The 14,933-nt window shown below is 37.7% G+C and overlaps 1 protein-coding gene and 1 long non-coding RNA gene across 2 annotated transcripts; one reads left to right on the plus strand and one right to left on the minus strand.

Moving 5' to 3' along the window:
* Positions 1–845: 845 nt before the first annotated feature.
* LOC146955922 (uncharacterized) lies at positions 846–1,985 on the minus strand. Its single transcript, XR_015012553.1, has 2 exons — positions 1,310–1,985; positions 846–1,233 (listed from the first exon to the last, which is right to left on the minus strand). It is a non-coding gene; the product is annotated as an uncharacterized LOC146955922 (long non-coding RNA).
* An 11,263-nt stretch (positions 1,986–13,248) lies between these two features.
* Positions 13,249–14,308, plus strand: LOC146955923 (uncharacterized). Its single transcript, XM_085715542.1, has one exon. The coding sequence runs from the start codon at positions 13,424–13,426 to the stop codon at positions 14,180–14,182; it is 759 nt and encodes a 252-aa protein (XP_085571668.1). The 5' UTR covers positions 13,249–13,423; the 3' UTR covers positions 14,183–14,308.
* Positions 14,309–14,933: the final 625 nt, after the last annotated feature.

The following is a 14,933-nucleotide window of genomic DNA, read 5'->3' on the forward strand; positions in this document are numbered from 1 at the left end:
TATTTGAGTTATGTTTGACTATGGTGTACACTTGATATATTTACCTATATGAGTGTTGGAGGTGGGGCCGCCTCTATGAAAGCTTGGACAAAGTTTCTAGAGTCACTCATGAAATTCAGGCATAGGTGCAAGGCCAAAATGCACCACATCGCGTTGAACAACTTTGGACCAGATGCCAATGTGAGTGATGAGATCAATGTTTCACATACGAAATGAGGTTCATAGAGGTTATAATCTCACCGACATTCCAGTGAATCAAATTTCATTTGCTCTATGTGCTAGTTCATAGTCCAGAAGACAGTAATATTTATGCATTGATGTTTCACGCTCTTTGGAACACCTAACACTTTAAAATAAATTGTGGGGGATTTTTGAAATTTTATTTAATAATTTATTTTAAAGTTAATTATTATATTAATAATAATTACTCCCTCCATTCCTTTTCTTTTGATGTTTTAACTCTTGGCACAAGTTTTAAGGAGTAATTAAAGTATATAAATATTTATGTGTTTTTGACTAAAATATCCTTATTTATCATTAAATTCACATGTGATAAACCAAAGGTCACAACTACTCCCTCCGGTCCTAAATATAAGCAAATTTGACTTTTTACATTCATTCAATTAATGATGTATGTGGTCCATAATATGAACCACATACATCATTAATTGAATGAACCTAAAAAGTGAAATTTGCTTATATTTAGGACCGGAGGGAGTACTTTAATAGTTCCCTCAAAACAAAAAAAAAACTACTTTAATAGTTTATGGTGTTTTCCAACAAGAGTAAACTTGAGAAAACAATAATAAATTCACTAAAACATCAAAAGTTTTGGAATATAATTGAAAGAAAAAATGCTATTTGGTACGGCAATTTTCACAACGAAATTTCACGGACATGTGAATACATCTGTTTCCACGCGGTGCACTTTTTGATATTTTTTTAATTAAAAAAAATAGCACATGCATGTGAATATCTGCATAACTCTCCCTTAAGTTCACCACTACCACCGCTCAATTGTTTTGATGCAAACCTCTTATTGGAATTAATTCTCTTTTGTGTTAAATAGTGTCGTCTTCGTCTTCTCAGTTTCACGCTCATGCCTTTGCGAATCATGTATCCAATCCATCCTCACATAACTCTGTTTCTTCTAACTATCGGTGCTTCCATTGATTCATTACTAATTAACAAACCACCCCAAAACTCCAATTAAAAAAACAGAGCTGTGTAGTGCTACAACAAGCAGAAAGCCACAATAAGCAATAAGAGATGCATGAAAATATGAAAATAAGGTTGGGAAATTTGTTACCGTGTTTGTGGCATTCGTTGTTCCTCTACACAAATCTGTTAAAGGAAGGAATTTTGTGTTTCTGAGAGAAGGAACAGGTTTGTTTTGTTTGGGAGAGAACTATTACACAATACAGCATCCACACCTAAGGAGCATGAGAACACAAATAACTTGAAGTACAAGCAACAAAGCTAGTGTAGTACATTTTGTCATTTGTATAGTACAATCTAGAATAAGATAGTACAACTCCTTGATGTATATATACTATGATGAACTCTCATTCCAATCTAATGAATCAATACTCTTTTTCATAGTTTCTTAATATGGTATCAGTTTCTTTCTCTCTCTTCTTCATGAAAGAGAAAGTTAGTTACGATCCGTTTCTCGCTTCCGCCATTGTTGCTTGCTCTGCAAGCTTTTCTCTTTCCTTCATTCTAGCTTGATTTTCTTTCAGAATCCTTCGTGATTCTTCTTCTTCTTCCTCGTTTTTCATCTTCTCGTTCTTTTCTTCGCTTTCTTTGGCGAATTGAGCTTTCTGCAAGCTTCTTTTCTTTACTCTGTTTTTCGCTTCATCTTCTTCAATTGTTCTTCAATCATGCCTCCTCGTGCAGCTCCGATCATTATCCAACAACCTAACACTGATTCCATCTACTATGTGCATCCTAGTGAAGGACCGAATTCGGTTACGGTTACACCACTTCTCACCAGTCACAACATCCTCTTTTCCCTCATCTATTGATTTTACCTCAGGTATAAACACAGTTTTCTCTTGTTCTTTACATGTTCCTCCTGATCATTGGCTAATTGATTCTGGAGCCAATGAACATATTTGTTCATCATTGCATTTGTTTCATTCATATTACAAAATCAAACCTATTCAAGTTAACTTACCTAATGGTTCATCTGTACTTGTTCAATATGCTGGTACAGTTGTTTTTTCACCTCATTTTCACATCACTCATGTTCTTTATTCTCCTTCTTTCAAAGTTAATCTTGTTTCTGTTTCTAAAATTTGTCAAACCTTACCTTATCATGTGCATTTCTTGCTTAATACTTGTATTATACGGGATGTGAAAACCCAGAAGATGATTGGTTTGGGTAATCTTTGTGATGGTCTCTATAGACTGCATCCTTCTGCTCCTGCTTCACCTCAAGTGCATTCTCTTACTTCTGCTCATTTCCCATCAAATAAAGAGTCTTTACAATCTTGTAATTCTGTTTCTTCAAATAGTCATGTTTCTAGTATTCCTTCCAATGCAATCTGGCACTTTAGATTGGGTCACTTGTCCAATCAAAGATTGTCCATGATGCATCATTTGTACTCTTCTATTACTATTGATAATAAAGCAATCTGTGACATTTGTCACTTTGCCAAACAAAGAAAATTGCCTTATAATTTGAGTACTTCTATTGCTTCCTCTAAATTTGAGCTCTTGCATTTTGATATTTGGGGACCCCTTTCCATTACTGCTGTTCATGGACATAAGTATTTTCTTACCATTGTTGATGACTTTACCAGATTCCTATGGGTCATTTTACTTAAAAATAAATCTGAAGTCTCTAGTCATGTCAAAAATTTTGTCCAATTAATTCATACTCACTATCAAATAACTCCCAAATACATCAGAACAGATAATGGCCCAGAGTTTCTTCTTACTGAATTCTATGCCTCTAAAGGTATCATACACCAAAAATCATGTGTTGAAACTCCTCAACAGAATGGTAGAGTGGAAAGAAAGCATCAGCACATTCTCAATGTTGCTCGAGCTTTACTTTTCCAATCCAAACTTCCCAAAATTTTCTGGTCATATGCTGTGCTTCATGCAGTTTTTTTAATCAATAGAGTCCCTACTCCTCTCCTCAAGCACAAATCCCCTTATCAACTTTTATATGATTCTTTACCTGATATACATTCCTTTAAAGTGTTTGGCTGTTTATGTTTTGCATCCACCCTTCTTGCTCACAGATCAAAACTTCACCCTAGAGCAAGAAAGTCTGTTTTCTAGGGCTACAAGTCCGGCACTAAGGGCTATGTTCTTTATGATCTTGACACTAGAGAAATTTTTGTCTCTAGAAATGTTGTTTTTCATGAACTTGTTTTGCCTTATAACTCACAAACTTCTTCTCCTACCTCCAATTGGCAGTATCATTCCTCATCCCCTGTTATCCATGAACCAGTTTCACCTCCACCACCTATTTCATCTACTGACCACAGCATCCACAATTCCCCATCATCCACGCCTACTTCATCCCCCCTTCTTAGAGTTTCTTCCAGAAATAAGAAAACTCCATCTTACCTGAAAGATTACATATGTCCTTCATCTAATATTTCTGCATCTCACATTAATAAAGCTTGCTCTTCATTTCCATTATCAAATTTTATTTCACATACACATTTATCTAATTCTCACCATACATTTTCTTTGTCTATTGTTTCTCATGTTGAACCAAAATCTTATGCTGAGGCCATCAAATTTGACTGTTGGAAACAAGCAATGCAAGTTGAACTTAATGCTCTTGATCAAACTGGTACCTGGACAATAGTGGATCTTCCTTCACAAACCAAACCCATAGGGTGCAAATGGGTTTATAGAATCAAGTACAATGCTGATGGTTCTATAGAGAGGTATAAAGCTCGATTGGTAGCTAAAGGGTATAACCAAATTGAAGGATTGGACTATTTTGATACTTTCTCACCAGTTGCAAAGGTCACTACAGTCAGACTGGTTATTGCTTTGGCTTCAATTAATCATTGGTTTCTTCACCAATTAGATGTAAACAACGCTTTTCTTCATGGTGATCTTCATGAAGATGTTTACATGAAGCTTCCCCCAGGTTTATCAACTTCCAAACCTAATCAAGTCTGCAAATTGTCCAAATCCTTGTATGGTCTCAAACAAGCCAGTCGAATGTGGTATGAGAAGCTCACTGCACTACTCATTTCTAATGGTTACACACAGGCTGCTTCTGATGCTTCCTTGTTTATAAAGTCAGCATCTGAGACCTTCACTGTCCTTTTGGTTTATGTTGATGATATTATTCTAGCTGGCAATTCTCTTTCTGAATTTAATATCATCAAGAATGTCTTACACCAAGCATTCAAAATTAAGGACCTTGGCACTTTGAAGTATTTCTTGGGCCTTGAAGTTGCTCATTCTCATACTGGGACTCTATGTCAGAGAAAGTATTGTTTGGATTTGCTGAAAGATTCAGGTCTTCTTGGTTCCAAGCCAGTATCCACTCCCTCTGATCCTTCTGTCAAACTATACAATGACACTTCCTCTCCTCTTACTGACATTTCAAGCTATAGGAGACTCATTGGCAGATTGATCTATTTGAATACAACCAGACCTGACATCACTTTTATTACTCAACAATTGAGTCAGTTTCTCAGCAAACCAACTCAAACTCACTATAATGCAGCTCTTAGAGTGCTCAAATACTTGAAAGGTTCACCAGGCAAAGGCATTTTTTTTCCTCGAGCTTCAGGTTTGCATCTTCAAGGTTATACTGATGCAGACTGGGCAGGATGTAAGGACACTAGGCGCTCCATTTCAGGCCATTGCTTTTTTCTTGGACAATCACTGATATGCTGGAGAACCAAGAAACAGCTCACAGTTTCCAGATCATCTTCTGAGGCTGAGTATAGAGCCATGGCAACTGCCACTTGTGAACTGCAGTGGTTATTGTATTTACTCAGAGATTTACAAGTCAATTGTGTTCAGCTTCCTGTGCTTTATTGTGACAATCAAAGTGCTATGCACATTGCTGCCAATCCCGTTTTCCATGAAAGAACCAAACATCTTGAGATTGACTGTCACATTGTGAGGGAAAAGTTGCAAGCTGGCATCTTCAAACTCCTTCCAGTCACCACTCATGATCAAATTGCTGATTTCTTTACAAAGGCTTTGTATCCACAACCTTTTGGTCTCTTACTTTCCAAGTTGGGAATGCTAGACATCTACCACCCTCCAACTTGTGGGGGGCTATTACACAATACAGCATCCACACCTAAGGAGCATGAGAACACAAATAACTTGAAGTACAAGCAACAAAGCTAGTGTAGTACATTTTGTCATTTGTATAGTACAATCTAGAATAAGATAGTACAACTCCTTGATGTATATATACTATGATGTACTCTCATTCCAATCTAATGAATCAATACTCTTTTTCATAGTTTCTTAATAAGAACGAACGCAAGCTAATTTATTTTTTAATTAAAAAAAGATCAGAAAGTGCGGCGCGTGGAAAACAGACGTATTCACGCGTCCGTGAAATTTCGTTGTGAAATTTGCCGTACCAAATAGCAGTCCTCTAATTGAAACTCTAAAACATCAAAAGAAAAGGAATGGAGGGAGTATATCAATTACTCCCTCCGTCTCTAAATAATAGTCGTTTAAGGTTGATGCACGATTATTAAGGAAATGATTAATTGTGTTGATTTTGATGGTAAAATTAGTATCATTTACTAAAACACCCTTATTAATTGTAGTTAGTGGAGTAGTTAAGTTGGATGAAGTTCAATAAATAAGGGTATTATAATGGAAAAAAAATAATAAATGTTGCATTGGTATTCTAAAGTGACAATTATTTTGAGAAAAAGAAAAATAGGTAAAGAGACAATTATTGTGAGACGGAGGGAGTAATTTTGTCGGTGACTAAGTCTTGTAACTAACTAGCTACACCTATTATTGCCTCTTTAATATCAAGGTTACATGATAACACAATAGCTAGTCATTTATAATTAATAGATAGTCAATCCTAATCACTTGTTATGATTATGCTTACACAATGCCGGTGCTTCTACATAATGAATGGGTGGGCAGTATACAGCTGGAGAAAAATAACACATATTTATGATACAACCACAAGAACCTATGGAATCTCTTATTTTCATATTCAGTCACTAATAAGAAATAATAAATATTAAGTTCCATTGAGTATCCAACGAGACCGTGCTAGCAAGAAGTGACTGTTGTATCTTGAAGAGTATAGCTGTGAGACCTACCACATCGGATAACTTACATGTGGTGGCAAAACACTCTTAAGCTCAGTGCATTTGCACGCCTCAATAAAAAATCAATAAGTTTTCATATTCTCTGTTTTTATCCTATTATGATTCAATTTATTTGTGCTAATATTTTTCTTTGAATTTATACTTCGTAATACTTCTATGTCTAACTTTTCCAACACTTTGTGATGCTCTAACTTAGCTTTTAGTGTGTGTTTGCCTTTCTTTACTCCGTATTGGTAGTCATCCTCAAAACCTATAGAAATGTATGAGAATAAATATAATTGCTTTTTGGCACAGTTTACTAATATAAACGATATTTATATCAAATTTGGGGTTTTTTATATTGAATTACTTGCAAAATAAGTCGATAAGTGCTTTGAAAAATAACAGTAATTGCAATATTGTGCGATTATAGTGGAAAAATCTTTCAAGTGTGAGGCGGCTGGACCCTATCCATGGTTTTGGGCTGAATCAGGATAAATACATGTGTTGTTCTCTTCTCGATTTCTCTCTTTATCTTTTGCACACTCTAGTTTTTTTTTTTTTTTTTTTAAGAATAGTTGATATTTTTTTTTTGAAAGAATAGTTGATATTTTTATAAACTGCATTAATCATGATTTTTTTGAAAGGACACTACAATTAAGTACATGTAATTCCTTAAAAAAATTAAGTCCAATTTTAAGGGTCGAGTTCATTCCATAAATTACCAAACAAAAAAAATGAGCGCACAGGAGAGTAGGAGAGTGAGCGATCGTGGTGGTTTCCGGCCTCGCCAGGGACAACCACGCCGGTATCTTTCGCCGGAAGTGAGGAACAACGGGGGGGATTGGGGTCCAGGCAGGGTGCCACCAAATGGGGGGGGGGGGGGTAGGGGAGATTGGATTGACGTGATGTCGAGACGTCGGAAAGCACAGGAACAGGACGATCGAGGATGGGACAGACGAAATCAAGTTTTGCAGCATGGAGGAAGGTTCGACCGGCAGCAAGGGAAGGTTAGGGTTTCAGCGGCTTCAACAGCGGTGCAACAACAGGGTTCATGTAGGGTTTTGAATGCAAAACGCAATGCTTCTGATGATGGAAAACATGTGGGTTATGGAAAGGACAGAGACAGTGGTGTCGATGCAGATGTTGATCAATTAGATTCTGGCACTAAAAAATTCGTTACTTTTTATATCACAAACTTTCCAGAACGTGCGCATTATTGGTTTCTGAGGAAGGGTTTCGAGGTTTGCGGTATTTTGAATGATGTTTACATTGCTCCGAGGTGTAATGCACGGGGTCAGACGTATGGCTTTGTGAGGTTATTAAAGGTTAGGGATGTTGTCACACTTGAGCAGACTCTCAACAATGTCTGGTTCGGCGACTTACGTGTGTGGGCAAGGGTTGCGCGGTTTAAAAGGAAGGGGACCGAGGAGGAGGGTGATGGTGGTGGAGAGAATGGTACAGGAGGTTGTGGTAGAGAGGGAGGACAAAGGAAAGGCGTGAATGTGAAGAAGGTGGGTGGTACGGTGGATGTTAACCAGAACCGGATACTGCAGGTGGAGGGACATGGCGAGGGGAATGTGCAGCCGTCGGTGATGGAGAACAGTCATGGCAGAGGGGTGAGGGTTGGCGATGTGTTGTTAAGGCTCGAGGGTAGGAAGACCGAGAGGAGTGCTCCGGTGGTACAGCAGGCAGTGTCGGTTGAGAGAAGGATGGAAGACGTGGTATCTGCAGAACTTGGAGCTCTTATACAGTAGAAAAATGATTTAAATAATGTTGTTCACAAAAATAAACTTATTAAAAAATATAGGGCTGCACAAGATGATTTGTTGTGGGCAAGCAATGGGGCAATGGCGACGGTACGACATGGGGAGTCCATTTTTATAGTTCAAAACAGAATTCAGGATGCCGGCTTTACTGATGTTAATATTTTTCCACTCGGGGCGGACAAGGTATTTATTTCTCAGAAACAACAATTACAAGGGATGTTTGTTATAAGTGGTGCAAGAGAGTTCTTTGATATGCTGTTTGAGAATATAAAAGTGTGGAACAAAGAAACAATGTCGTTTCAGAGAGGTGCTTGGGTACGCATTTATGGGATTCCATTGCATGCTTGGAATGAATCATTTTTTAAATTATGTGTTATGGAAAGTGGACGTTACTTAAAAATTGATAGTTTTACTATTGAGAAGGAGCGTTTTGATTTTGCTCGGGTACTAATTGCAACGTCGTCGTTGGATATTATTAATACAGTGGACACTATCATGGTGGATGACATGGTGTTAGAGGTTAAATTAATTGAGGAGTGGGGGTTTAGTGTCGGAGAGGATGCTTGTCTGTTTGAGGATGAAGATGACGATGTTTCGAATCATTCTGATCATGAACACTTAGACAATGTGCATGACGTCCAAGATGCTGTTGATTTGATGGTGGAAAAATTAGCAGAGGATGATGTTGGTGACCATGGGTGCAAGGAGTCTGAGGAGGAGGGGAGTTCACCGGATAGTCCTATTATCGATGAGAAGGAGTTACTGAAAGAGCCATTGGTGGTGAAGGAGTTGTCAGTGAAGAGGGAAGAAGAGGAGCAAGATGTGAACCAACTTTTAATTAACGAGAGTGAGCATCCATCATCCTCAATATTTCGTGCAACATCTTGTCCCGAAGTGAAGAGTGGAAATTCTTGTTCAGGTCCATGGAGTATCAATTGTATGAAAGATCATTATGACGAAGAGGCAGGCATTGTTTTCACATCAAATACTAAGAGAGTTGTATCAAAAAAGAAGATGGTTGCTCAAAAGAAGAAGAAAACCGGTGGGGTTTTGCATCATTCAGTGCTTAGTTTGAAGAAAGTTGCACGGATGCCTAATAAGGATCGAAAGGAGATCTTGAATATTCTTAAGAATAAGGTTCGTAAGAGAAGTGGGAGGAAGGAGGTGAAAGAGGGGCGGTTGTGGAGAGTGATCCTACTAGTAGTAACGATTCATCTTCAGCGTTAGTTTCTAATGATTGGAAGCATTGGGTGGTTATGCATGGAAATGAGAAGGTGGCTGTAGAGGATGTGTGGGGGTTAGGCAAGACGATTGGAGTGAAGTTTAACGGTATACATGGTACAAAGGGGATGGTTCATCAATGAGTCGACTCGATAGATTTTTGTTGTCAGAAGATTGGTGCTTGGTTTGGCCGAGTTGCATGCAAGTAGCTCATTTGAGGGGTTTGTCTGATCATTGTCCCTTGTTTTTGATGGTAAATGAAGATAACTAGGGTCCACGACCAACTCGCATGTTAAAATGTTGGAATGAAGTTCCGGGATATAAACAATTTGTGACTGATAAATGGAGATCGTTTGAGGTTCAAGGGTGGGGTGGATTCATTTTACAAGAAAAATTGAAATGGATCAAAATGGCGCTGAAGGAGTGGCACCGTATTCATGTAAGTAATTTACCGGGAAGAATAACGGCTCTCAAAGAGAGGGTGGCCGATTTGGATACAAAGGGGGAAGAGGAAGACCTTTCGGTGGATGAATTACAGGAATTGCGTCAAAGCACATTTGATATTCATTCTTTGTCGCGAATGGACACTAGTATCTATTGGCAACAATCGCGGTTATCATGGTTGCAAGATGGAGATGCTAATTCCAAATATTTTCATTCAATCATGGCTGGAAGGCATCGTGGTAATACAATTTCATCATTGCTTGTCGACGGAGGTGTAGTGGAAGGTGTTAATCCGGTACGTGCAGCAGTCTTTAACTATTTTGCTGATCATTTTAAAAACATTCAAGGGGAGCGGCCTAGTGTGGAGGGTTTGGAGTTTAGGCGTATTGATGTTATGGATGGGGTGACGATGGTGAGGCCGTTTCACATTGACGAGGTCAAGGCGGCGGTGTGGGATTGTGACAGTTACAAAACTCCCGGTCCTGACGGTGTAAACTTTGGTTTTATTAAGGAATTTTGGTCGGAGATGAGTGGAGATATCATGCGCTTTGTTGGTGATTTTCATAGAAACGGAAAGTTAACAAAGGGGATTAATAGCACTTTTATTGCGTTGATTCCAAAGGTGGAGAGCCCTCAAAAACTTAATGATTTTAGACCCATTTCGTTGGTTGGGAGTTTGTACAAAATATTAGCAAAAATTCTCGCCAATAGGTTAAAGGGAGTGGTGGGAAAACTGGTGTCAGAGACTCAGTCTGCGTTTGTTTCGGGTCGTCAAATTATGGATGGTCTTCTTATTGCTAATGAGGCGGTGGATGGGGCAAGAAAGTTGAAAAAAGAATTGTTGTTATTTAAAGTTGATTTTGAAAAAGCGTACGACTCGATTGATTGGAAGTATTTGGACGCGGTAATGGTAAAAATGGGTTTCCCAACTTTGTGGCGGAAATGGATTAATGAATGTATAGGCACAGCTTCAGCGTCGGTTTTGGTTAATGGCAGCCCCACGACTGAGTTCCCTTTGAGGCGTGGGTTGCGTCAGGGTGATCCTTTATCTCCATTTTTATTTCTTTTGGCGGCGGAGGGTTTAAATGTTTTGATGAAGGCTGATGTGGATGCGCAGATGTTTACGGGTTACAAATTTGGTTTGCAAGACGGCGTGTCTGTTTCCCATTTACAATTCGCTGATGATACATTGTTGGTGGGGGAGAAGAGTTGGGCGAATGTCCGTGCTTTGTAGGCTGTTTTGCTATTGTTCGAAAGTGTGTCCGGTTTGAAGGTAAATTTCCATAAAAGCATGCTGTCAGGTATTAATATTTGTGATTCTTAGCTGGGGGAAGCAGCTATGTCTTTAAGTTGCAAGGTGGGGAGGGTGCCTTTTATGTATTTGGGCCTTCCTGTTGGGGGGGATGCTTGGAGACTAGAGTTTTGGGATCCTGTTGTTGCTCGGATTAAGAAAAGGTTGTCCGCGTGGAAAAGCAGGTTCTTGTCTTTTGGTGGCCGCTTAATTCTGATAAAGTCTGTCATGTCTTCACTTCCTGTTTATGCACTTTCCTTCTTCAAAGCTCCGTCAGGTATAATCTCTTCTATAGAATCTTTGTTTAATAATTTTTTTTGGGGGGGTTGTGAGGATCTTAGGAAAACATCTTGGATTAGTTGGAAAAATATTTGTGTTCGTAAGGAGGAAGGGGGTTTAGGGGTGAGGAGAATGAATGAATTTAATTTGGCCCTGTTAGGCAAATGGTGTTGGAGGTTGTTAGTAGATAGAGAGGGCTTGTGGTATAAAGTGTTGGCTGCCCGGTATGGGGAAGAGAATGGGGAGGTGCTTGATGGGGGAGGCTGAGCCTCTTCTTGGTGGAGGGAGGTTGTGCGGTTGTGTGGTAGTAGTGGAGGAGGTGTCGGAGATGGATGGTTCCACGATAGTGTTACAAAAATGGTGGGAAATGGGCGAGGTACTTATTTTTTGGACTGATCCGTGGGTGGGTGGTATTGCGTTGTCAGTTCGATTTAGGCGCTTGTATGACCTAAGTGCTAATAAAAATCGAACGGTGGAGGAAATGTTTGTTAAGGGTTGGGGTGAAGGGGGTGACGCGTGGGAGTGGTGTAGGAGGCTGTGGGATTGGGAGGAGATGTTAGTCGAGGAGTGTAGGCTGTTGTTGGCTAATGTTGTTTTGCAGGTTAATTCTACAAATCACTAGAGATGGTCTCGCGACCTTGTAGGAAGCTATACTGTCATATCAGCTTATGATTTGCTCACTTCAGATGGGAGTAATATGGTTTCAGAGACTTCTGATTTAATTTGGCATAGACAGGTTCCGTTGAAGGTGTCAATCCTTGCTTGGCGTCTCCTTAGAAATCGATTGCCAACAAAGGAGAATTTAGTGACTCGTGGTATGCTTAACCCGGATACACAGTTGTGTGTCGCAGGCTGTGGGGAAGTGGAAACAACACAACATTTATTTGTTTCTTGTCCCATTTTTAGCAGGTTATGGCATATGGTTCGTGCTTGGATTGGGGTGTCTGGAGTTGACCCTGTTGATGTGTCTGATCATTTTATTCAGTTCACTAATATATTAGGTGGTGCATCAACAAAACGTTCATTTATGCAACTTGTTTGGCTTGTTTGTGTATGGGTGTTATGGACTGAACGAAATAATAGACAGTTCAATAACACAGATATTTCCATTCACCAATGTTTCAAAAAGGTTCAAATACATTCTTACTGGTGGATGAAGGCGGCTAATGTTGTTTTTGTGTTAGGGGTTCATAATTGGCTAGCTTGTCCTATTCTCTGTTTAGGCATAGGTTAGATACCCCTTTGTTTTGTTCTTTACTTATTCTTAGAACTTATGATGTAATTATGGTCGCTCTCTTTTAGCACATCTTGTGCGGAAGAAGTGACACTTCGTTGTTAATATATGTTCCATTTTTGTCTGTTCAAAAAAAAAAATTAAGTCCATGTAATTAATTATATTAATATATTTGCTATTTCCAAATCAAGCTTCACGTTCACCATTGAAATTAATCAGCGGCCAGTCTTAATTCACCAGGAATTAAGTTAAAAATTGAAATGAAATAATATCATCAATGAGTATCGAGCAATGGATTTGAGGCAAAAATTTAGTCACTTAACCACGAGACCACTTAATATTTTTATGATTTAGTCGCCAAAATGCCAAATATTATAAATATAATTATATAACGTGAACAAAAAATTAACATGTCTATGTTTATCATAAATTCATTTATGCGGTCCAACCAGTGATCTACTGGTCTGACCAATGAACCATTGGACTTGTACTCTCACCGCATCGATGACCGGTCCAGTTTTTTAAAAAATGGTTTGATCCTTTCAACAAAAAAAAGTTAGTAGTTTCGACATATTTTAATGTGATTTTCTTTCAATTAAGACTGAATATTAAGGTATACTCATTCATCCCAAATGTAAACAAAAATAGGTCAATATAAGTTGATGTATCTGATATAAATTTTGAACTAAATACATTAATTTTTGTTGACCAATTTTTGCTTACATTTTCGGACGGAGGAGTACAAATTAGAATTATTTTTATTTAAAAAAACAATTAGAATTATTTTCTTTGAACATTTAATGTATAACCATAACTATAGTTTCCCTAAAAAGAAACCATAAGTATAGTTGACCATTGACCATTTCATAAATAACATGAGAATGCTTGAAAAAATAGAATGTCAACGGAAAAAAAAACTAAGAATGAACAGATTATTTATAGATGCATGGTCTTTGCATACATCAAACACAAACTCAAACTACACTACCAAAAAAAAAAAAAAACTAAAACTCAAGAGATGGGTATCCATAAAGTTTATTTGGTTGCTGTAATGTCTCTCTTGTTCATTTCTCTTGTTGTCGGTGATCGTCTAACAAGTTATAACATCAAAAGAAAAGTTCCAACCGGTCCAAATCCAAAACTATCTCCTGATCCCGTTCCTGTTATGGCCATGTCAACTTATTACAATTTCATTCGTGAAATCAAAAGGAAAGTTCCTACAGGTCCTAATCCAACACAATCTCCTGATCCAGTTCCTGCTGTGGAAATGTCAAATGATAATAGTGTCAATCATGGGATCAAAAGGCAAGTTCCTACTGGTCCAAATCCAGCACAATCACCTGACCCTGTTTCTGAAGTGGATAGATCAAATGATTACAATTCCATTCATGAAGTCAAAAGAAAAGTTCCGACAGGTCCGAACCCCGCACAATCTCCTGATCTAGTACCTGTTATGGCAATGTCAAATGATTACAAAATAGACCGTGAAATCAAAAGAAAAGTTCCTACCGGTCCGAACCCCGCACAATCTCCTGATCCAGTACCTGTTATGGCAAAGTCAAATGATTTCAATTTCAATCATGTAATCAAAAGACAAGTTCCTACGGGTCCAAATCCAGCACAATCACCTGATCCGGTTCCTAATGTGAAGCTTTAGCTTTTTTAATATATATGGTTGATAATAATTTCAAGTCACGTAACGAACTAAATCATTCATCTTGTTATGTGCTTATGTAAGTTAAACGTTTGTTAGTTATTCATTCGCATAATAAAATTAATGTTACGTACCAACTTGTTATAAGTTAAACGTGTTTTAGTTTTTCCTTGCATTTGATCATGATATTAACTATAACTTTGATTTTTTTTTGACAGAAACTATATCTTTGATCATCACTTCGTTTTTACCTGTACTAGACAAAACAAAACATTTTAAAGTCAAATTAATTTAAAAATGAGAAAAATGTGCTACAACCTGTCTCCAAAAGTCTTTTTAGTTTTTATTTTTCCGATTAAATATACAAGATTTGAAGATGAAGATCGCGCCGATCCCGTAATTTTTTGTTTCATGCATATCTAATCATCTCTCGTTTTATAAGAACTTCTCCAGCACACTTCATAAATTAAAGTTACGGTACACTTGTTGTTTTTTTCCTTTTCGAGGAAGGTACACCTCAATAAATTAACAACCATTTATATAAAATAAAAAGTGATTTGTCGACTTTCATATTTTAAAAAATATCATTTCATAAGAAAATGCATCATTTCATTGTTTATAATAACCATGCTAAATTTTTGCATTTTATAGTAAAAATGATAATCAATATTACCTATTATTAGTAATAAAACTCAGAAGAAAAAAAACAATTTTATTTTAGAGACTCGCTTAACTATTAATTCAAGGACCGTAT

Source organism: Medicago sativa, chromosome 1 (genome assembly GCF_051527215.1).
Source record: "Medicago sativa cultivar Bolivia chromosome 1, Bolivia_mono, whole genome shotgun sequence".
Lineage (NCBI taxonomy): Eukaryota > Viridiplantae > Streptophyta > Magnoliopsida > Fabales > Fabaceae > Medicago > Medicago sativa.